The 24,675-nt window shown below is 39.0% G+C and overlaps 1 protein-coding gene across 3 annotated transcripts in view; it reads left to right on the top strand.

The window, feature by feature from the left end:
* Positions 1–24,675, top strand: part of LOC120523606 (cytoplasmic tyrosine-protein kinase BMX-like) — a 167,563-nt gene continuing 142,888 nt past the window's right edge. The window contains exons 1-3 of one of the 3 annotated variants that reach the window (XM_039745051.1): positions 1–80; positions 13,696–13,833; positions 18,818–18,922. In XM_039745051.1, coding sequence (XP_039600985.1) covers positions 13,696–13,833; positions 18,818–18,922 — 243 coding nt within the window. In that variant the 5' untranslated portion in view covers positions 1–80. Of the gene's footprint in view, positions 81–294; positions 361–13,695; positions 13,834–18,817; positions 18,923–24,675 lie in introns of those variants that run through there. The other 2 variants (XM_039745050.1, XM_039745052.1) reach the window with 2 other exon arrangements.

Raw genomic sequence — 24,675 nt, 5'->3', positions numbered from 1 at the left:
GTTTGTGCATGAGTGTACTCTGTGATTAAACTGTTTCTGCCTTTGTATTGTTGGCAGCAAGACTATGTGCAGATTTAAAGGTAAGTCAATTAGGTTTTACCCTCTTTACATTTTTTGAACTTTACTTTCTTTAGATTATAAATATTATTGATGAAGAAACTATACAAAACAGTTTCCAAGCAAGCATCAGTATATCCTGGAACAGCATACAAAGGCACTTTGTCACATTGTAGAGTTCCATGCAAATACCTTCAGAAACAGGAAACCTTTTACATAGTGTGAATGTCTCTTCAGTCTACAGAAAGAAATTTCAAAACAACAACACTTTCTTTGCAGAAGAATATTGTAAGTACTTATAAGGTAAGTTAGACTCTATAGACTTGAAAATACAGCTAATAAAAGAAGTTTTAAATGTATTCTGCATTTACTATTGATTAAGAAAGGCATGGTAAAAGAAACAGTTTTACAAAGTGATGGTTTCTCAAACAATATTCTGCAGTGTATCTGTACTTAATTTGTAAAAATTATATTATTAAATAACCCCAATATGGCACAGATGAGAAGAAGGAACAAGCAGAGTCGATATACTGTATAACTGAATGACTCAATGATAAATGGAGAGTCGTTCCAAAGTCAGTGTGGATAAACAGAGACGTTTTGGGTGACTATGGACATCTCAAACACATAAAAGCGTGTTTTCTGGGAGCATCAGTTTAAGAGAAGAAACAGAATATACTGATTATGTCAAAGTTACATTCTCTTGAAATTTTAAATGGTATATGGTGAGCACAATGAGCTAATATTGGAGTCCTACTACATAAAAATAGATATCTTATATATCTTATTTTCTAAGTACATAGAAAGACTCAGCAATACTGTGGTTTCATGCACCACTAGAACAATTATGATTATGAGGGCATTGTTATTGAGAAGGCTTCCACTGACTAGTCAACTAATTCAATGGTTGCCTAACTCTTTACATTTGTTTAATGTGTTGTCAAGAATACAATGGTATTTAATGTATGATATGCTAAAAGTTTTTTGATATGGTACTTATTGTTATTTCTTGCTGTTTTGATTTTTGTGATACTCCCCTTGTTTTTCAATGGGTGCAACCATTTTGTGGCTTTAGATCACACAGTTCTCCAGAGGGCCAGGCAATGTGGCATAGTTCTGTGAGTCTTGTGACATTGCACTATAAAAGAAATCAGAATCCACAGTAACTTTGACCAGTATAAAAAACCAACCCCATCAGAGACTATTGCTCAAATAAGATTATTAGGCTTTCAGTTTTATCTATGACTTTGGTTTAGGTTTTCCCATGCAAAAAAAAAAAAAAACGTTGGCAAAGACTCCATAATTTTTCACATTCATATTATGTATGCACCTGTTTGGACATTTTTGTTCATTACATGAGAAGTTTACTTTTTTCTACACCTTTAAAGGTGCCAGAAAGAGTAAATGAGAAGAATGGAATTGTTTTTTATGATTTATCAGGTTGGCAAGTGAGGAAGTCAGCATATCAGTAAGAGATAGGCAAAGACCTACACTCAAGAAGTTGGGAGCATGCGCTGATACAGCATGATGCCGCACCCACCACATGACAAACCACCTGGATTGGGATCTGAGTGCAGGGCCATGCAGTGTGTGACACCTCAGTACCACACTGGAACAGTGTGAGGTTTTTTACGATGGCTAGAGTGCCAATCTTGCTACCAACCCCCAAGTTTTCCCTGCAAGTTGGGGGACCTGCTTGCAGGGCTGGATGCAGATTAACATCATACCCAGAACAAAGCAATTGCAGGTTAAGGGCCTTGCTCGAGGGTCCATCATAGTATACTCGCTTCTGGTGTTTTTGGGATTTGCACCGGTAACATTATGATTCACAGCAAAGATCTCTAGCCTCCCTACACTCAAGGAGGCTAAAAATTTGTGCTTTTTTGTCTTGGTTGACATGTCTCTGCAACATCACATGGACATCGGGGACAGTGCCTCTGGACTGGCAGACCGGGGTGGTGGTCCCCCTCTTTAAAAAGGGGGACTGGAGGGTGTGTTCCAACTACAGAGGGATCACACTCCTCAGCCTCTCTGTAAAAGTCTATTCGGAGAGAGGATAGTCGAACCTAGGATTCAGGAGGAACAGTGTGGTTTTCGTCCTGGTCGCGGAACAGTGGACCAGCTCTACACCCTTAGCAGGGTCCTGGAGGGTGCAAGGGAGTTTGCCCAACCAGTCTACATGTGTTTTGTTTACTTGGAAAGGGCATTCGACTGTGTCCCTCGGGGAATCCTGTGGGGGGGTGCTCCAGAAATATGGGTACCGGGCCCCCTGATAAGAGCTGTTCGGTCCCTGTACAATTGGTGTCAGAGCTTGGTCCGCATTGCCAGCAGTAAGTCGAGCCCGTTTCGTGTGAGAGTTGGACTCAGTCAGGGCTGCCCTTTGTCACCGATTCTGTTCAGAACTTTTTTGGACAGAATTTCTAAGCGCAGCCAGTCTGTTGAAGGGGTCCGGTTTGGTGGACTCAGGATTGGGTCACTGCTTTTTGCAGATGATGTTGTCCTGTTTGCTTCATCAGGCCGTGATCTTCAGCTCTCTCTGGAACGGTTCGCAGCTGAGTGTGAAGCGGTTGGGATGAGAATCAGCACCTCCAAATCCGAGACCATGGTCCTCAGCCGGAAAATGGTGGAGTGCCCTCTCAGGGTTGGGGGAGAGATCCTGCCCCAAGTGGAGGAGTTCAAGTATCTCGGGGTCTTGTTCATGAGTGAGGGAAGAATGGACCGTGAGATCGACAGGCGGATCGGTGCGGCATCCGCAGTGATGCGTGCTTTGCATTGGTCTGTCGTGGTGAAAAAGGAGCTGAGCCGTAAGGCAAAGCTCACAATTTACCAGTCAATCTACGTTCCTACCCTCACCTATAGTCATTAGCTATGGGTAGTGACCAAAAGAACGAGATCCCGAATAGAAGTGGCTGAAATGAGTTTCCTCCGCAGGGTGTCTGGGCTTTTCCTTAAAGATGGGGTGAGATGCTCAGTCATCTGGGAGGGGCTCAGAGTAGAGCCGCTGCTCCTCCGCATCGAGAGGAGTCAGATGAGGTGGCTTTGGGCATCTGATCAGGGTGTCTCCTGGACGCCTCCCTGGTGAGGTGTTCCGGGCATGTCCAACCAGGAGGAGGTCCCGGGGAAGACCCAGGACACGCTGGAGGGACTATGTCTCCTGGCTGGCCTGGGAACGCCTTGGGATTCTCCCGGAAGAGCTGGAAGAAGTGGCCGGGGAGAGGGAAGTGTGGGCCTCTCTGCTTATGCTGCTGCCCCCGCGACCAAGCCCCGGATAAGCGGAAGAGGATGGATGGATGGAGGGTCACACATTAAGTTAAAGATATAAATTGAACCCACAGCCTTGTGTTTTAATTCCCAATGAATTATTCATTACATCACATTTAAGCCAATTAGTGCTTTAACTACACTATATAATGGGAAAAGATGTATATAATATACCAGAATATATAAGGTTTGTGAATTAACTGCACTCACTTTTCTAGGGCTAGTACACAGTGTAATCCTCCAATTTCACAAACTTTATGCCAGGTCTGCCTTGTGTCATTATTCCAAAAAAATACAATCTTCACAAAATGCCTATCCTTTTCTGAGCAGTAATGTCCCTCTGACTATGCCTTATAGACCATCTGTAACACCAACTATAGTCTCTAATAATTCATAATAATACATTATTAAATACATTTATATAGTACTGTTATAATGTACTCAAAGCATTTTAAATACACAATGGAAAGCCACATCAAACTCCACCAATATGTAGCATCACAAAGATGATATAACAGCAGCCATTCTTCCCCATTACACTCACCACACATTACCTATTAGTTGGTGAAAGGCTGAGATAAACAGCCAAAAAGAGATAAGGGATAATTAGGGAGCCAGAACAACCTGGCTGATGTGGGCAATTTAGCCAGAACATTAAAAAACACCCTATTTTTTCCCTATGATGCCCAAGGATCTTTAATGACCAATGAGATCCAGGGCATTAGTTTTATATCTCATATCTCATCATTTATGGACAGTGCCAATTTTTTCAGCATAGTTTCTCCATCATTGCACTGGGGCATTAAGATCCACACATAAATCAGGTTAAGCTCCCCATGGTGGTCTTGCCAACACTTTTTGCAAAAGGAACCATCCAAATACTGGCCAGGCCCAGACATGCTTAGCTTCAGGTAGGGTTACCTGTTCTGAAGTTAAGGTGGTATGGCTGATTTTCCTGAAGGGCAGCAGCACAGAGATTGGTTGGAAGTGGCACAAGACACCATTCTGAATATGCAGTGTGGTGGTTTTAGCCGGTGCTAGTGATATCACGAATAACCTTCCTTAGTGTTGGAATTATTCTTTGCTTGTTTGCACCTGGTCTGTATACCTTCTATGAATATGGAGTACTCAGTGATATGAAACTTCCAGTTTGAGTGAACTCTGGCGAGACTGGTCGCCGCTGCTCGCTGGTAACTAGAATATTGATTTTGCTAGACTAGTGATTTTGATGCTTCAGCCTAACCTCCGTTTCGTTTGAAACTTACCGATTTATTCTCTGGACGTCTGAGTTGCCTGCAGCCTCCTCGCCTACAATGTGGACTAGTAGGATTTTTGCTTGGTTAATGTTTGTTTGGAGTCTTCTGTCGCTCGCTATCCAACCTGCGACTGGCCTCCTCCAGCTGCTGAGCTGCTTCGACTGAGTCTTCTCCAGTCTGTGCCTCTGCTGTTGGTGCTATATTTCGACCCGGACGTCATACTTCTCCCTCGTCGGAGATACATCCATCGTGGGTCCCGCCGGAGATCCCGAACGGACGCTTCGAAAGGAATTAACTCTTTTTGGTCTGATTTTCGGCACCCTCCACATAACACAGATAGGAACGCTGACCATAGCGTGTTGGCCAGCTTAGCTCGGTCGACTAACACCACTGTCAAATGCGACAGCAACATTGTCAGCTTTGGTCTATTGAACATCCGCTCACTTACGAGCAAGGGACATCTCATTCAGGATCTCCTCATTGACCGTAAATTTGACTTTCTCTGTTTAACTGAGACTTGGCAGCAACCTTAAGACTTTTCACAACTTAATGAATGCACCCCCCCGGGGTTTATTTACACTTGTCAACCCCGTGCATCTGGCCGTGGAGGAGGTGTCGCGATAAGTGGAAAGTCCTGCCGTTGCTTACTCCTGCTGTTAGCTCTTTTGAATAGACTGTGTGTCAACTGTCTGGGCCAGTTCCAACCATCATTGCAACTGTCTACCATCCTCCCAAGTCTAACAACAATTTTTTGAACGATCTTGCTACCTTCCTTACCAATCTATCTGTAATTACTCCAAATATAATTCTGCTGGGGGATTTTAATATACATCTGGACAATATCCCTCTCACTAGAGACTTTTTATCTTGCCTGGAGAGTGTTGGATACCAGCAGCACACTGATGTTCCTACCCATTGTAAAGGACATATCTTGGACCTGATTTGCTGCTCTGTTGTTATTCCTTTTGATCTTACAGCAGATGAACTCACTATAACCGACCACTTTTTCCTCTCATTCAACGCTAAACTTACCTTTTCTGTTCCTAAGCTTCCACGTCTCATAGCCTTCGTAACATTAAGAATATTAACTTGAATTTGCTGTCTTCTAGAATTGATTCGCAAATGGACTTTTATAATTTATCCACTCCCATAGAACTGGTCTCATATTATGACACTTGTCTTAATGGTATTCTTAATTCTCTGGCCCTGCTAAAAACCAGATCTGTTTCTTTTTCCTTTTCTGCCCCCTGGTTTACACCTGAACTTCGGCTTCTGAAAGCTAAAGGCAGGCAACTTGAAAGGTTGTTTAAAAAAAACAGACTCTTTGTCCACAAAGAGATGTATAAAAATCATCTACTCTATTACAAGGATTGTATAGCTCAAACCAAATCTAATTATTACACTCAGTTAATTACTTGTAATACAGGTAACACCAAGTCTTTTTTTTCTTTACTTAATAATGTTACACAACCTCCAGACTCTTTACCATCTCACCTTTACTCAACTGCCTTCTGTAATTCTCTTATGTCTTTTTTCAATGAGAAAATCCAAAAGATACATCAGCACCTTGGTCCAGATCCTTTCTGTATTTCTTCTGAACTACACTCACCTATTCACTCTTTCTCTTCTTTCCAGCTTCCCACTTCCTCTGAAATCTCAGATCTCATCTGCAAATCCAAGTCATCTACTTGTCAGCTGGACCCCCTGCCTACAGTTTTGGTTAAAGCCTGCCTCCCTCTCTAGTCCCTCTTATTTCTGCCATCATTCACTCTTCTCTTACTACTGGTATTATTCCCTCATCTTTCAAAACTGCTGCTATAACCCCAATACTTAAAAAATATGGTTGTGATCCTACTAATTTCAGTAATTTTCGCCCCATTTCTAACTCACCCTTTATCTCCAAAATTCTTGAAAAAATAGTAGCTATCCAACTTCACACCCACTTGTCTCACAATAATCTATATGAGAAGTTCCAGTCTGGTTTTCGCCCCCTTCATAGTACAGAAATGGCACTTGTTAAAATTACCAATGACCTCCTTATGGCTGCTGATTCTGGTCTAATCACTATTCTCATCCTTCTTGATCTGAGTGCAGCCTTTGATACTATTTGTCATACCACTCTCCTTAATAGATTATCTTTGATTGGCATTACTCACACTCCACTTGATTGGTTTAGATCTTACCTCTCAGGCCGCACTCAGTTCATACAGCTTAAAACCTTCACATCCCAACCCACCGCTGTTACTTCTGGTGTGCCCCAAGGTTCTGTCCTGTGGCCTCTTCTTTTTATTATTTACCTTCTTCCCCTTGACAATATTTTTCGCAAATATAACATTAATTTTCACTGTTATGCTGATGACACCCAGCTCTACCTTGCTGGTAAACCCACCTCCTCTGTTCCACCACCCTCGCTTATTGACTGCATTTCTGAAATTAAATCCTGGTTCTCTTCAAATTTTCTTAAATTAAACAGTGATAAAACTGAGGTTCTCCTCATTGGTTCAAAATCATCATTATCCAAAACCAATCATTTTTCTTTTATTATTGACTAGCAAAATACCCGCGCTTCGCAGCGGAGAAGTAGTGTGTTAAAGAAGCAATGAAAAAGAAAAGGAAACATTTTGAAAATAACGTAACATGATTGTCAATGTTATTGTTTTGTCACTGTTGTGAGTGATGAGTGTTGTTGTCATATATATAATATATATATTTACACACACACACAAACATATATGTATACATATCTATACATATACACATACATATACATACACACATACATACACACACATATATACACACAAATACATATATATATATATATATATATATATATACATACATATCTACATATATACACACACAGCTATTTCAGTATCAGTGCAATACGCTGTTTGTTAAAACGGATGACACCGCTCTTACGTGCAAGTCTGCGTGGATATTATGAACTATCATATTTGTTCAAGTTCTATTTAAATTTTAAATAGAAGGAATTTTTATTTAGTCGACAGAAATATCTTTGGTAGGAATGGTAAAAACAGACAGGAATATTATTCCTGAATAAATCAACTCAAACCTTAAACAACTTATAATATTTTGCTCTCCATAAAAATATATCCTGTCTAAATTATACAAGTTAGAAATAAAGTAAACATTAAAAGAACAAACATTCAAATTTCTTTACTCTTATGTAATTTTATATTTTATAAAAATAAACTTAGATTTTAAATATCCCAAAAGATTTTGCTCTCCATAAAAATATATCCTGTCAAAATTATACAAATTCAAATATGAACATGCTGCATAACAAAACCTGGAAATATAAATAAAATGTGTTCCTTTCAGCAATAACAAATCAAATCATTCAGTTGTCTTTGCTCATATGTCATTTTAGAGCTGGACGCCTGGCATCTTTTTGGCACAGGTTCGTTTCTGTTTGGTGTGAGGTTCTGTGTTGTGGAGATTCTCAGGATGGATTGCAGGTGCTCATCAGTGAGGCGACTCCTGTGTGCTGTTTTGTTAGTCTTTATCACTGAGAAGAGCTTCTCACACAGATATGTGCTACCAAACATGCACAAGGTTCGAGCCGCATGTAGACGGACTTTTTTTGTTCTTCAAAGTCACCAAAGCGCCGTGCAAACTCAGTGCGCTCAGTTTATCAGCAAAGTGCGTATTTGGGAACACCGTAGTGACGACTTGGTTTAACATTACTTGGCAACAGGGAAAGTGGGGCAAGTGGTTGTGTCTCCCATAAAAGCAGCTCAATTGAAATCACTTTGTGATTGTGCACGGTAAAACGTCCGCTGAAGTGTCAGATTCTTATTTAATTCTTCTGCTTTCTGTATCTTCTGCATTGCATTCAGGTCTTTCAGGTTACCCTGATGTTTTGTTTTATAGTGCCGTCTTAGATTAAATTCTGTAATTACAGCCACATTAGCTCCACAAATGAGACACACGGGTTCAGTAAACATATACTCAGCCTCCCATCGGTTTTAAAGGCTCTATTTTCAGAATCAACTTTTCTCTTCAGCATCGTGTGAGCTAGCCGCAATAACTTGCAGCATCTTAAGGTAGACTTGATTACGCGGTAACTGTTGGCAAGGCAGCTGAAGCGCTGCATTATGGGATCTGTAGTTTATTGTGTTACCAGCGCTTCATATACCGGGCTTTAATAACAATAATACAGTATATAAAATGATCTCGGGCGGATATAATTACGCCGGGCGGATGTGGCCTGCCCTTGAGTTTGACACATATGGACTAAATAGAACTTGAAAAGATATATTTTTCAAATGTGATCGCAATTCAGATAGAGTTGGCGCACTACAGCCTGCATGCCTCAATAAGTCATCCTCCCCTCGCTCTTACTTTTTACCGTTCATCTAATGAATACACTGAGTATGGCTTTACCAAAACAATCATTGATGGCGAATAAAGTATCCATTATTGAGTATGTAGATCGGGATATATATATATATACATATATATATATACCAGCGTATCAGCGGAGAAGTAGTGTGTTAAAAAGCTAGAAAAGAAAAGGGAACATTTTAAAAATAGCGTAACATGACTGTCAATATACAGTATTTGTTTTGTGAGTGTTACTGAGTGTTGCTGTCATCAAGGATTTGATTATCATTATTTCTTTCAATCAGGTTCGTATTTGTAGGATGTGTTGTGTTCAAGTTACATTCCGTGTTTGTCAATCGTTGTAAAGATGACAGGTTTCATTCATCGATTCGTTTCTTACTGCATCAATAAACAGCTCGTCTTCTTCTTTATCTGAGACCTGACACACTGCATGCACGGTTTTTTACACTGTCTTCCTTTAGCGGGACATTGACTTTTCCAACGTGTGCTTTGTTTCGCAGTAGTTGGATTTATGAATATGCTTGTATGTATGAGGCGCTTCATATTTTTGCTGCCTTTTCAATTGTGTAATTCGGTTTTGTTCAGCGCTCTTTGGAACTGTTGCTTTTATCTGTGCACTGCGTCAGTTCCGTGAGCCACTCGGTGTACATGCATCGAAGGTTCCCAGCTGTGCTGGTGCCATCTCGTGCTATGTCCATGGCTGTATTTAATGTTACCTTAGTCCTGGCACTTAAAACTTTCTCTCGCAGTTTCGCTGAGTTTGTGTCAAACACCACCCTGACCATCTCATCTTCCTCTCCATAAGCACAGTCCTTCACCCGTGAATATTTACCCGTGGCAGTTTGCTATTGGATTGCCGCTGACGGACGGCCTTATATGGGCAGGCACTAAATTACAAGCGCCAGCGCAGCCTGTCTATGAACTTAATTTAAAGTGTAGGTTTACATCGTGCTTTGTTTCGAGTAGCAGAACTCATGAATATGGTTGTATATGTCACTTTCGCTTCGCTTCTTATTGTTTAGCTGCCTTCTCAATTATATAATGCATGTTTTCTTCAGCGCTTTTTGAGGTCTTCCTGGTTTTCTATGTACTGCGTGATTACGTGGGAGGCGTGATGATGTCACACGAAACTCCCCCACGGCGTTGAAGCTCATCTCCATTACAGTAAATGGAGAAAAACTGCTTCCAGTTATGACCATTACGCGTAGAATTTCGATATAAAACCTGCCCAACTTTTGTAAGGAAGCTGTAAGGAATGAACCTGCCAAATTTCAGCCTTCCACCCACACGGGAAGTTGGAGAATTAGTGAGTGAGTGAGTGAGTGAGTGAGTGAGGGCTTTGCCTTTTATTAGTATAGATAACTCTGTTGTTTCCCCATCATCTCAGGTCAAGAGTCTGGGTGTCATCCTTGACAGTACTCTGTCTTTCCAATGTCACATTAATAACATCACCCGGTCTGCTTACTTCCACTTACGTAATATTAATCGCATTCGTCCCTCCCTCACGCCTCATACTACTGCCATTCTTGTTCATAGTCTTGTCACTTCTCGGCTGGACTACTGCAATTCACTCCTCTTTGGTCTCCCTAATAAATCTCTTCATAAGCTTCAGTTAGCCCAGAATTCTGCAGAACGTATCATCACTGGAATCCCATCTTTTCACCATATTACTCTGGTCTTGCAGCAGCTTCATTGGCTCCCGATCAAGTTTCGTATTGATTTGAAGATTCTACTACTAACATTTAAGGCCATCCATAACCTCGCACCTCCATATCTGTCTGACCTTCTACATGTTGCCATTCCCTCCCGTAACATTAGATCCTCTTCCTCCACCCATCTGACCGTTCCTCCCGCCCGTCTAACCACCATGGGGAGCAGAGCTTTCAGCCGTTCTGCTCCCAAGCACTGGAACTCATTACCTGCGGATCTCCGAAATATCAAATCATATTCATCTTTCAAATGTAAACTTAAAACACATTTGTTTAAAATGGCTTTTTCTTCTTCCTCCTGATTATAGTGGTTTTGTTTGGTTTTAATTTTTAGATTTTCTGATGTTTTAAGTTGTTTATAATTGTGTCTTTTATTTATTTATTGTTTGTTCGGTGTCCTTGAGTTCTCTGAAAGGCGCCTTGTATAAATAAAATGTATTATTATTATTATTATTATTATAAAGTAAACACTTTACACAGAGAAGAAGTAATCAAATTTACAAGAAGACAATAACAGAATATAAATGTGCCAGTATAAGCAGGTTGTCAAGTTACCGTGTCTGTTATGCTGCCTTTATAGGGCTTGTAAGATAATGTTGGCCATGGCTTGTTTGTATTGTCCTTATGTCACTCCAAAAATGCCTTGGCAGGATGTTTTACTTGTATCACAAGACACTGTGGTCAGTCTGATGTAATATGGAAAATGACAGCCATACAGATGTAAAAATGGCATCATGAATGTGATATTAGTTGCTGACAAACCCTTAAACCAGTCTAAAATGGTCTAAAACCTCAGAGGAACAATAACCGGGAAGGTCCAGTTTGCGGATATCTAAGATGATACACATACTGTATATTACTGTTTTTTGACATTCTAGAAGTTTAAGTATTGCAATTTCTTTGTTTTTTTTTTTTGTTACCTTCTTGATGACGACATCATGAACAATCTTATATAAAAATGTCTATGTGTGGAAGTGTGTGTGTCTGTCTGGCCCGGAAGTGAGAGGTGGAGTCGGAGTAAGAGCTCTGCCTCTAAGGAAACAGGAAACTCGCTTAGCCAGGCCGGGCCAGTACACTAAAATCTTTTTTACTTATCCTCCTGCCACTAATACACAAGCGAGGCAAGCACATCTGCAAAATGAAACTTCAGAAGAAAGGTAAAGTCGCTTAGCCACTAACATCAGCAAAATAATATCCCTTTTACTTTTCCTCCCGCTGCTAATGCATAAGTGATGTGAGCACGTCGGTAAATAAAATCCTCCAAGGAGAGAGATGCCCAGAGTAGCACCTTTCAATTACATGACATCTCTACATTTCAGTTTTTTTTTTCTAGCAATTTCAGTAGTTTCTAGGACCCAGCATGGGCTTACACAGCTAGTCTTATATAGTTATCATTATGATGGTGTGTATTGCTATGGCACATGCGCATGTAATGCAGTGTGTGCTATAATGGTGGCCATATTATAAAACACTGTCTCAATAAATCAATAGTAATTTATTTTTGTTTTCAATAACTCCTTTTCTTGTTTTCTTTAATGGTTATTCTATTCTCTACAACCATTGTGCCAGAATCATTCAGATAATGTTCAATATTTTTTTTAATTAGTTATTTATTATTTTACCATTATTATAGTAACATTATCAGTGCGATTTTCTAAGAAAAAAAAATTCCCAACCACTATTTTGTATTTCTGTTTTTCATAAGTGATGTTGTGATCAGGATGGAAAAGCTAGAAAGAAAATTTTTAGTGCAGTCAGTAGTATGGATATTACCAAAAATTCACTGTCCAAATACTAGCATGGGAAGGCACCAAACTCGCTATTTACTAAAGAGAACAAAACTCAATACTCTAACCCAAAAAAAAAATAAGAGTCAAATAAACTGCAGTGAAGTTTCTAAATCATCACTGAAAAGATTGTTAACTTCAGGCAAAACCTTTCAGTGTATCCCAACTCTTGGACATCTAAGAACTGTGTAACTCTGATCTTAATAAAATTGCAAAGGTAACGTCACCCATTGCTACTTTTGATTGTTCTAGGCTTGCGAAAGTACACAAAACACTACCAAAATGCATGTGTCAAGACTTGAAATAATTAAAATATTCTCAGAACATTTAAAAATCACAAAAATAATATCAGAAATGTATTTCTCACCATGAAAAATCCAGATTTGAAAAAGAAGCACTGTATATTCAGTAAGATGTGAGAAAATGAAAAGGAACACAATCCTAACGCCACCATTTATTAGCATCTTTCTAGGTAGTATAGTCGTTCAGAAAATAGTGCTACTGTCTCCCAGATCCAGCAACCTCACTTTAAATCATGGACCCTACAATTGACTGCTACACATCTCTGGTAAGGTTCATGGATAGATGTTGGCCTCCTGTAGTCCAGAATTGGGTTAACTGCGTTGAGAATATTGTTACAATATGTTAGTTATTGCTGCTTATCCTTTTACAGTATTGTATGAAATATTTAGAAAAATGAAGAACAGGTGAAAACTCATATGATAAAGCTGTGCCCCATATCTTACCTAAATGGTGCCTGGAGTATGTGCCCCTTCACTTACCTAAATGACATCCCTCAGATGATGGTGCCCTAAACAGCCACCTATGTCGCCTAATGGGTTGATTGGCTCTGACTTTAGTTCAAGGGCTATCATTAAGCTAATTTCTGAATCTAGAGGAAGATAAATTCGGATGAAGAACCACTTGTAAAGAGAAAGGGTGATACCAGTGTCTCTAAAGTAAAAGTATTCAGCATTAAGATGAACAGGGAAGGTAATTTCATGTCTAAATCAGGGAACGAAATTAATTAATCGAAGTAAGCAATGTTTGATGGGGCAGCCTGAGTAGATTTAGTTGCTAACTATCTATTAATTTATTTTTTACTTTTTATTTTTTCTCCGTGATCCTTATTTATCACATTAACAGTTTATTTTTCTCTATAGTTACAATATTTGGCATAAAGAAGTATTTCTAGATTTACCTGTTGCTGGTACTTTAAACATTAAATTGATTATAATTGTTGTTTTATTAAAGATGGCAGAAACACCTATTATTGAAGGAATTCTCCTCAAAATGTCTCTGCAAAACAGAATTATAAGAAGAAAAATATGCAAAGAAAGATTCTTCAGATTGACGGAAACAGAGCTTTCATATTTCAATGTTCATAAAAGGGTAAGATGCCAGTTCTGAATAGAATAAGACCTGTTTGGACTTACTATTCTGGTTCATGTGTCTTTCTAAATGTGTTTTATTTCAGAAATTGAAGGTGGTGTTTGCATAGGTTATAGAACACTCTATATTACCCTTTAATGACCATGTATATGGTTGTAATGTCAGCTAATGTCTTGTTACAAAACTCTTATATGATGTAATGTGTAATTTAAGTTTATGTGATTTTGTTTTCATTAAGTAAAAGTGACTGGAATTTAAGCATTTTTAATATTCTTTCTATGCAATAGAATAGATTGCATTTGTTTTGCATTTGTATTTATTTAACTTAATTTAGCCTATTGTTATATTTATTTTTATAATTTCTATGTTTATAATTTGTATTTGAAAATGTATGCATTATTTAAACATACAATCGTGACAAAGAAGTTTTTATGTAATGTTGTAGTGCAACTTTATCATCAGCCAACCCTGAATCTTCAACTCTTTTGGTTCGACCATTTTTCTCAATGGTTTAGCCTTTGCTAGAGAGATGAGAATTCCTAGTAATATTGTTTAGAGAAAGATTCAATGTTAGTAAAAGTTAATCATAAAGGAAAGGGGTATCACACAGATCATTCAAAATAGGAACCAGGATGAAACAGTCAAATAGGGGAAGGAAATCAAAGCCAGGTAAAAATGAGAATTTAATGTTCTATACACTAAAATCATGTAGCCAAGGGGCAGTTTAAAGAGTAAAGTTTGAGGAACTAGAAACAAAGGCTTTAAGTAAACAAATATATGCTGCTTGACGCTCATCAGTCTTTTTAAATAAGGTATACAAACAAGCTGAAATCAGTTATAAGTGACAGATAAATTATTACAGTGTGTAAATGTGTGAATATTGTGCAGAGAGTGTGAGAAAAAGCAATGAGATAGAAAAACCTGACCGACTAGGGCAGTTTTATGAGTGACAACACCACTTATCTTTTAATCAAATATAAAATACAGTGCTGCAATGTAACTCTTACTTGTAAATCACACTCAACATTTTTTTTTTCCTAAAATGTAATGTTCATTGGGTGGCACAGAGGCACATAGTGGTTAACACTACAGCATCCTGTGTTTGAATCCTGTGCCCAGTCATAGTCCATGTGAAGTATGCATGTTGACCCTGTGTCTTAGTGGATTTTTATCCAATGTCAATCTTTGACATTGACTTCCTAGTTCAGACATTTGGCTGATTAAATGACCACTCTTTATCTTGTCCAATTCTGCTACCTTAATTTCCTGGCTTGTATTTTTATTTTAAACGTTTGTCAGCTTACTATACTCATCTTTTAATTCAGTGTTTTTATTATGATATTATGGAGGAATGTAATGATGTATAAAACAGTCCTTAATCGGAAAGAAGGATAAAATTACTATTTTCAAAAAGTATCAAATAAGATAATTGAAATAGGTATTTGTAATTATATTTATTTTAATGCAGTATTTATATATATATATAATTAAACTGATACAATTGCAATACAACCACAAAATGTAATTGTAAGATAAAAAATCATAAAACAGAAAATCAACATACAACAATATACTGTATGTAGCGTATTTAAGTGCCTGAAAAAAGGGCATTAAAAGAGAAGAAAATAAAGCAAACAGTACAGTGCCAATTAAAAGTATTTCCCCCTTGGAACTTAATTCATTAATAGGTGATAGAAAAACCACAAGTCAGGAAATGAAGACATTAAAATATCCAAGTCACTAAATATCCGCTGGAGTCCAGTAAATTAATCATTAAGAAATGTAAGAGTATCGTACAGCTGTAAATCTGTCTAGAGCTGGCCATCTACCAAATCTGAGTGATTGAGCAAGAAGAAGACTTGTGAAACTTATTTCAGCTGCTTCTATTCGCGATCTCGTTCTTTCGGTCACTACCCATAGCTCATGACCATAGGTGAGGGTAGGAACGTAGATCGACTGGTAAATTGAGAGCTTTGCCTTACGGCTCAGCTCCTTTTTCACCACGACAGACCGATGCAGAGCCCACATTACTGCGGATGCCGCACCAATCCGCCTGTCGATCTCATGCTCCATTCTTCCCTTACTCGTGAACAAGACCCCGAGATACTTGAACTCCTCCACTTGGGGTAGGATCTCTCCCCCAACCCTGAGAGGGCACTCCACCCTTTTCCGGCTGAGGACCATGCTCGGATTTGGAGGTGCTGATTCTCATCCCAGCCGCTTCACACTCAGCTGCGAACCGATCCAGAGAGAGCTGAAGATCACGGCCTGATGAAGCAAACAGGACAACATCATCTGCAAAAAGCAGTGACCCAATCCTGAGTCCACCAAACCGGACCCCTTCAACACCCTGGCTGCGCCTAGAAATTCTGTCCATAAAAGCTGAAATGAGTTTCCTCCGCAGGGTGTCTGGGCTTTCCCTTAAAGATAGGGTGAGAAGCTCAGTCATCCGGGAGGGGCTCAGAGTAGAGCCGCTGCTCCTCCGCATCGAGAGGAGTCAGATGAGGTGGCTCGAGCATCTGATCAGGATGCCTCCTGGACGCCTCCCTGGTGAGGTGTTCTGGGCACGTCCAACCGGGAGGAGGCCCCGGGGAAGACCCAGGACACGCTGGAGGGACTATGTCTCCCGGCTGGCCTGGGAACGCCTTGGGATTCTCCCAGAAGAGCTGGAAGAAGTGGCCGGGGAGAGGGAAGTCTGGGCCTCTCTGCTTAAGCTGCTGCCCCCGCGACCCGACCTCGGATAAGCGGAAGAGGATGGATGGATGGATGGATGAAGACTTGTGAGGGAAGTCACCAAGACAACTAAGACAAATATGAAGGAGTTACAAGTTACACTGGATCAGATTGAAGAGACTGTAAATACAACAACTGTTGTCCAGGCACTTCACCAGCCACAGCTTAAATGGGCATTGGCATACAGAAGTTCACTGTTAAAAAAACACATAGAGAGTTTGCCTAAATGCACATACGTGACACTTAAGTCATCTGGAAGAATAGTCTATGGCAGTGCTTCCAAAACTCGGCCATGGGGACCCCCTGTGACTGCAGGTTTTTGTTCCAACCAGCTTCTGCTTTTAATTGAACTCCTGGGCTGATTAAGTGAACTGATATTTCCCAAGTTCTGTGTTTAGGGAACAATATAGAAATTAGAAAACTAAGTTTGCTAAAAAAAATATATTAAATGTACCAAGCAGTTATATAGGAATAATGCATTTTTTTCTTTTTAACAGTATTTTCATCCTACTTTTCTAGGTGTTCTCATTGTTTAATTAATCTATTATTTACTAATTAGTGGGTCTGACTCTAAAGTAGTTGCAGTCTTTGATTATTCATTGCCGTTTGCCTGGGTGTCTGATCTGCTTGTTTTAAATTGTCATTATTAAGATACAACAAAGGGGAAAAACTGCACAGAGAAAGGGCAATGTATAATGAAATCAACAAAAGAGAGTTAAGCGTTTAAATCTATAGCAAAAGCGGAAATATATATAAATGTCCTATAAATATAAAAATCATGCTGCTGTGCATTTCTGAATGTAAAATAAATAAAAAAAATAATCCCAGCTAATTAAAAGAGCGCAGTGTTATCGGGTGTTGTCACTGATTAGGAATGTGGTTGGAAACAAAAACCTGCAGCCACAGGGGGTCCCCAGGACCGCATTTGGGAAACACTGGTCTATGATCTCATGTGACCAAAATGGAGCCTTTTTACTTTCAGACTAAACACCACATTTGGCATAAGCCAAACATTGCACATTATCAAAAACACACCATCACCATTTTGAAGCATGGTGTTATCAGCATTATGCTGTAAGGATGCTTCCCTGCAGCAGGCCCTGGAAGGCTTGTGAGGTTTGAGAGTAAAATGAGCACTGCAAAATACAGAGAAGTCCTGGAGGAAAATCTGATACAGTCACAAAAAATCTGTACTTTTGGAAAAGATTTGTTTTCCAGCAGATCAAAACCCCTAGCATGAAGGCAAAGTTACACACGAATGGCTTCAAAATATTGTAATAATATTAATGTCCTAGAGTGACCAAGTCAAAGTCCATACCTGAATCCTATTGTGAATGTGTGGCTGGACTTGAATGAAGCTGTTTACTCATGATAGCCATGCAACCTGACAGAGCTTAAGCAGTTTTATAAAGAAAAATAGGGAGAAAATGCAGTGTACACATGTTCATAGTCAATAGAAACCTGTCTACACAGCTCCAAGACTGTCACGGCTGCAAAGGTGCATCTACTAACCACTAAAATGAGGGGAAAATGTATATGATCAATTATTTTGTGTTTTATATGTGTAATTAACTTAGATCATGGTGCAGATAATTTTTTCACTTTGACATTAACAAGTCTATTTCTGTTCATCAGTGTAAAAAAATCCAGATTGAATCCACTGTGAATCAATGTTGTATAATAACAAAATGTGAAAACTTCCAAGGGAGGCAATACTTTTACAGACATTTTTTTTTGTTTTGGGAACACAAGCATTATTAGCAAATAATGGTTAGAACTACAGTAAATTCAGTATTAGCAGGGAATTGAATGTGGACTCCAATAAAATGGCTTTATTAATGTAATACAGCAGTGAAGATGCTAATATGAAGTGCCTTATTATGTGTGTTTGCCTTTAATTTTCACTGTTACACATGTACAGTATCTGGTTAACATTGTGTTTGATACTGTCACTTTTAATGCTAATCCAGTGATTTGTTTAAAGAAGGACTACAGCTCAGAATTGCTTCATGCATTATTAAGTCTCTGCGGTGGGCTGGCACCCTGCCCAGGGATTTGTTTCCTGCCTTGCGCCCTGTGTTGGCTGGGATTGGCTGCAGCAGACCCCCATGACCCTGTAGTTAGGATATAGCGGGTTGGATAATGGATGGATGGATTATTAAGTCTCCTGCATAGATAAAACTTTAGCAGCAAAGCATGTGCAAGCATTTGAAATATTATTTATATAAAGTAATAATGTCATTTTGTTTAGAAACAAGGAAGCAAGAAAGGATCGATTTTGATTGAAAGAATTCGCTGTGTTGCTGCTGTTAATCTTGAAGAACCAACTCCACTAGAAAGGCAGTACCCTTTCCAGGTACATTTAGTATATTAATTGTATCTGACCTCATTTATCCTTATCTTTTATATGGCAATGACTACCAAACACATATATAGTAATGGCTTATAGCATGTTTTGCTGCATAACATTGGGTTCAATTTACTTGTATATATTACATTTTTCTAAGACCCTGATTTTTCTGTCTGTATTTATTTCAATGCAGGCTTATGGGAAGTATTGTACTATTCTACAAGTATTGATTCAAGGCTGACATCAACCCTGGGCCAGACAATGTTGCAAGGCACAATGACACATCATAAACATCCAAAATAATTAAACTATAGTTACTAGCAGATGGTTTGATCTAAATTACCATAAACCATGCCCATTAAATGCAGCCAAAGACTGTAAAAAGCAGCATGGACTTAGGCCAGAGATTCATCTTTCCAGTGAAAACTGCTAAGACCAACTTGAAACTAAACAGATCCTCTGGTCTAAACCCAGCCAGAGTGTTTTCATCATAGAACTTACAATCCTATGGGAGAAGCCAGTAGAGGAGCCCTATGAATGGAAAAAGCTGAGTTATTTGAACTTCGCAGTAGAAGTACAAAATTGTGTCTGGAATGTAAAGATTCATCCAAGTGAAGCTGGGAGGCAGAAGTTTTGTAGATATTTCCAACTGTAAGGCTTTTTAAGGAGCTAGGGATCAGAGTGCAGCCCCAAAGGAAAGCAGTAAAAGCACTTTCTGATGCTGCTGAAAAGTGCAGCCACTGGTTGTGGTTAAAAAGAGGAGACACCATCTGGGCTGTAGGAAAAATCAAAAGCTCTTAGACACAAACCCATATCTGATTAACCTGTAGTGCCTCAGCTGATGGTGTCTTGTGGTTTAAAGGCTAAAACACCCAGGAATGTTGAGGATCACAACTAAAGACAGGTCTTAAGGGCATCTAACCCTAGTAGCCACCAACAGAATCCCACTTAAGTCAACCACAGTGCAAAGCATCAGGAATTATATTCTCCAATCCTATAAATACATTTTTAAAAATTAGAGGTTTTGTGTCACTGGATGGAGAATGGTCACTCATCATAAAAATCCCTGTCCATCCCTGTTAAAAGGTAGGCCTAAGCCTCAGAGGACAAATTATGTAGTAGTCATTTAAATGGTCATATTTCAGAGATGCATACAGAAGATATTTATTTAAGAATTACACATTCTATTTTAAATTTATTTGATGTCACACATTTTAAGAAACAGTATAATGTAAAGCCAACAAACTGTCGTATTAGATAGAATTACGCTTAAAACTTTCTTCAGTTTTATTCATGTGTATTCACTTTTTTATACAATACTCTTTGTAATAAATTATTTTGGATCCATAAATTGATTCAAATGCTGCAAAGTAACAAAAATGGTATAATTATTTTTAAAGCATCAGTTCTAATGGGAAATGCTCAACTTTACTCAATTTAATTAATTCTTCTTAACTGGACTTCTTTTTGTGAGCGAAATATGCCAATACAGCAACTTCAAATATAACAGGAAATGAAATAAAATATATATGCAAGACAGAATGTTGAAACATAAGTGATAAACCTAATTCAATAAATTCTAAAAATAAATATGTACAGTTTAGTTTTAAAGGAATACTACATCCAAAAACAATACAGTTTTTTATCTGTTACCCCATATTTTTTGTGGTGTGATGAGTAAGAAACTATTTTAATTTTATGATTTCATGGAGAGCAGAGATAACAAACTTTGTGTAACAAAGGGCTTCAATGAGGGTGGGCGGGGATTAATACTGAACAAAAGAAAACGCTACTTGTGCTAGATTCACATGTCATTTATTAAGTTGTATTCTCACATGCAGTATGTGTAGTTTTGTTATAATATTGTAATAAGAATACTCCGCCCAAAAATGTCTTTTTTATATGTTACTTACATCATCTAGTTTTTACAGTAGTGATGGCTGACAAAAAATTTTAATTTCATGTTTTCATGCAGAATGGAAATCAAAAAAAGTGTCTGATACAATATAAATGTAAGGTGAGCAATGCTGAACAACTGCAAAAATGTCCATTAAAAAAATCTCATGTTATTTGTGTCACATTTTGGTCAGGCAGTGGAAGGACAGACTGGAAACAGTCAGAATGTTGGGACACCAACTGGGCCGTCCCGTTTAATCGTCACGAGATGAACAGACAAAATAAACAAAAGTAACAAAAATAGCACTTCAGCGCTGTCCCCTACAGGGACTTCTTTCACAATAATCTTTCCTTTCAAAAATCAAGGGCTCTGGGGTGCAACTCGTTCCAATATCCCGGCAGAAACCATCTTTCTCTTTGCCGGCACTTCCTTTATAGCGGTATTTCCGTAAGGGGCAAGGTTAAGTGCCCTTGCTGGGCGGTTTCTCTGAGCTGAGGAGGAAGAGGAAGAACAGGACAAGGTCAGCGGTAGCCCCCCTCTCGTCTCAGCATACTATTGTGTACCTTTCCCTGGCCCTTAGAGAAGTCCTCCGACGCCCATGTGTGACACACATGCATATGAATATAACTACAATAGTCGGAGGTGGGTCTACAATTTAAATACTTGTCTGATTGTGTTCCATTTTACTTTATGAGAGCCTTTTCCACTAGTGAATTATTTAAAAATATTTTCGTAAAAATACATGTATTTGGGACATTGTGAGCATACAACTGGATGACCGCACATGTCGATTTTGCAACATAAGCAATGTGAGATTTTGACATTGTTTCCTGCTGTCCAGGCAAAAACAGATTATGCATGTCGAGCTGAAGCATCATGTGGACTATTTGGAACTCAAGCCAAATTTTGTTAGGGGCATCAAGATGCAAAACCATTTTGGTTTTTCCCCAGTCAATGAGTCAGAATGGTGTTAAAGGCACTGGAAAAATCAAACAACATTATCCTGACTGTGGAGTCAGCTTTGTCCAAGTGGGAGCATACTCTGTGGATTATATAGATCATAGCATCCTCCCTTATATGTGTCTAATAGGTAAATTACAGAGGATCCAGGTGTTCTGAAACCAGGGGTTGTAGCTGATTTAGGACGAGACTCTCAAAGGTCTTCAATATATATGAAGTAAGAGCAACTGGCGTTAAGTCATTGGGATCATTTAGCTTGAATGTTTGTTTCAATATTGATTATCCCTTGTCAGGGATGCCAGGGGCAACGACCCGGCCGGGACGCCTTGAAAGACCGGAAGAGGGTCTACGCCCACCCTGGATCACATGGGGGCCGCCATCCTGGTTGCTTTGGTGGCCATGGGTTGAGGGCTTGGAAGCCCAACCCTGTAGGGACCTGTGGTCACCGCCAGGGGGCGCCCCAATGCCTTGGAGACCCTGGACCTCAGCACTTTCGCCACACCAGGAAGTGCTGGGGAAGAAGAAGGACACCCGGAGAGCTTCCGGGAGAACAGCCGGCATTTCCGCCACACTGGGGTGTGTCCAGGGAGGATTGCCGGGAAACATCTGGAGCTCATCCGGGGTGAAATAAAAGGGGCCATCTCCCTTCATTCGGGGCTGGAGTCGGGTGGAAGCAGGACAAAGCAGGAAAGAGAGTGGAGGCGGCCCGAAGAGGAAGGCATTGTGTGGCCAGGACTGTGTTTGGGGTTTGTGTGCACTTGATTATTGTACATAGAACTTTGTAAATAAACGTGTGGTGGTGGATTACAACATGTCTGCCTGTCTGTGTCCGGGCCGCGTCCACACCCTGCATTAAGTATATTTAAATAAGACTAGTTAGAGAGATTCTATTTAAGCATCAGTTGGATTTTTAAAATAAAAATTTCGAATAGACTTTTATGTACCCATAATACCTGAATATGTGAATTGATATGAAGCATTTAAAGGTTCAGGTTCTGATCTAAGTTTTCTTGTAGCAGAATTTACACTTTAAAAGGACAAAATGCAAGAGATAAAAAAACAAAGTGGGTCTCCAGATGAATCCCTATTTATGAATGTATTCAAGCACACTGTCAAATGTGACTCTAATGGAGTAATGAATTCTTTCCTTTAATGTTTGAGACAGCTCATTTACTGGCCAGAAATATACATTCATGTCATTCTTCCAGGACAAACCACAATCCTTTCCTTCACTTAAATTGTAATCCCAGGATCACATTACTCGTATGGTTGCTCTCTCTGAGCTCTACCTTACATATTACCCTTTTTCTCAGTGAAAAAAGTGGTAGGTTAAAGAACTTGACAGACAGAAGGCTTAAATGCCGGTTTTTGCCATGGTAGAAGTGCCTGATTTACAGTGACATAAATTTTGTCTTTGGGAAGTAAGATGGTAAAGCAAACAGGTATTACATAGTCAGGAAAGACAAATATTTCAGTACATCAGTGAATTAATGTAAGCCATTCCACAAAAACAGCATGTACTGAGATATATTTGTAGTATTATTAAATAAAGGCATGCAATAAAGCCTTAAAGTATGGTTGCCAATAACAAATAAATATATATATATATATGGTATATTCTTTTCCAGGATTACCTTAACACGTTTTGGGAATGCTATCTACTCTAGCAGCCAATCTGTTTATCTTAAGTTACGCAGTTCCTCAACTGTTAAATTCTTTGTCTTTTTGATTGTTTTTTCTTTTTGCTAAAGCCTAGATCTGTCATTTATTTTCTCCTGACTCTGAATCCAGTGTGTCCTGCAGATTAGACCCAATCTGACACTTCTTCTGGTGTCAGGAATACATTACAAAAACACCAAAAAGTCTCTTGGCCACACTGACCTATCGTGGCCACTTGAAAATAATTACAGACCTATTTCTTCTATCATTTAAAAGTATGCTTCCAATTAAAAAACTTTTGTGCCACTTCTTTTTTATACTTTATACTGTAATAGGCAAGAAAATTAAATCTTTAGTAGATGTTGCTCCCTTGCTGATACCTGCCACTGTAAATGAATAATTTTGGATTCCTGGTAGAAAATTCTACTTATGAGCACTCTTTTATTCAGACAGCACTTAGGCTTAAGCTGTTCTTGCCAACACTAGCTTGTACAGCTTGTAGATCTTGAGGACCTATAAAAGAAAAGGTAGAGCAGGCTGTTTTTCCTTAGGAAACCGTGTTCCTTTAATGTGGGTAGTGGCATCCTTCACTATAAGTCTGTGTTGGCCAGTGAGATCTTCTGCACTGTGGTGAGCTGGGCTGGTAACATCACTTCAAGAGAGACCCACGGAATCAATAATGTAAATTAAAAGGGCAGTCTCAGTTATAGGATGCACTGTGGACCCCCTGGAGGTAATAGCGAAGGACAGAGTTAAAACAAAACGGAGTGCCATTACAAAAACTGCTGCACATGCTCTCTCTGACACACTAAAACTGAGTACTTTCAGCAAATGAATTATTCAGTAGAAGCGTGTCAACAAACATAATGGATGCTCCAATAAGCCAAGAAGAATATGCCTGCATAATACTTCACTGGGACTGGGACTGCCAAGTCTGAAGTTTTCTTTCTTTTTAATTTTCTTGCTATTTAGTCATTTAATCTATCTATCTATCTATCTATCTATCTATCTATCTATCTATCTATCTATCTATCTATCTATCTATCTATCTATCTATCTATCTATCTATCTATTGCACCCTACAATGCATAGCATCCTATCTAGGGTGTTTTTCTTAACATATGAGTACTTTAACCTTAATTTTCTCCGGTCTCATTTTGGTTTAATCATAGAATAATAATGTGGAAAACTGACAGTACAGCATTCCTTCAGTTTACATTGTAAATGACAGGGAGATAAATTT

This window comes from Polypterus senegalus, chromosome 2, assembly GCF_016835505.1.
Source record: "Polypterus senegalus isolate Bchr_013 chromosome 2, ASM1683550v1, whole genome shotgun sequence".
Lineage (NCBI taxonomy): Eukaryota > Metazoa > Chordata > Cladistia > Polypteriformes > Polypteridae > Polypterus > Polypterus senegalus.
The sequence above is the reverse complement of the archived record's forward strand: the minus strand, read 5'-3'. Positions and strand labels throughout refer to the sequence as shown.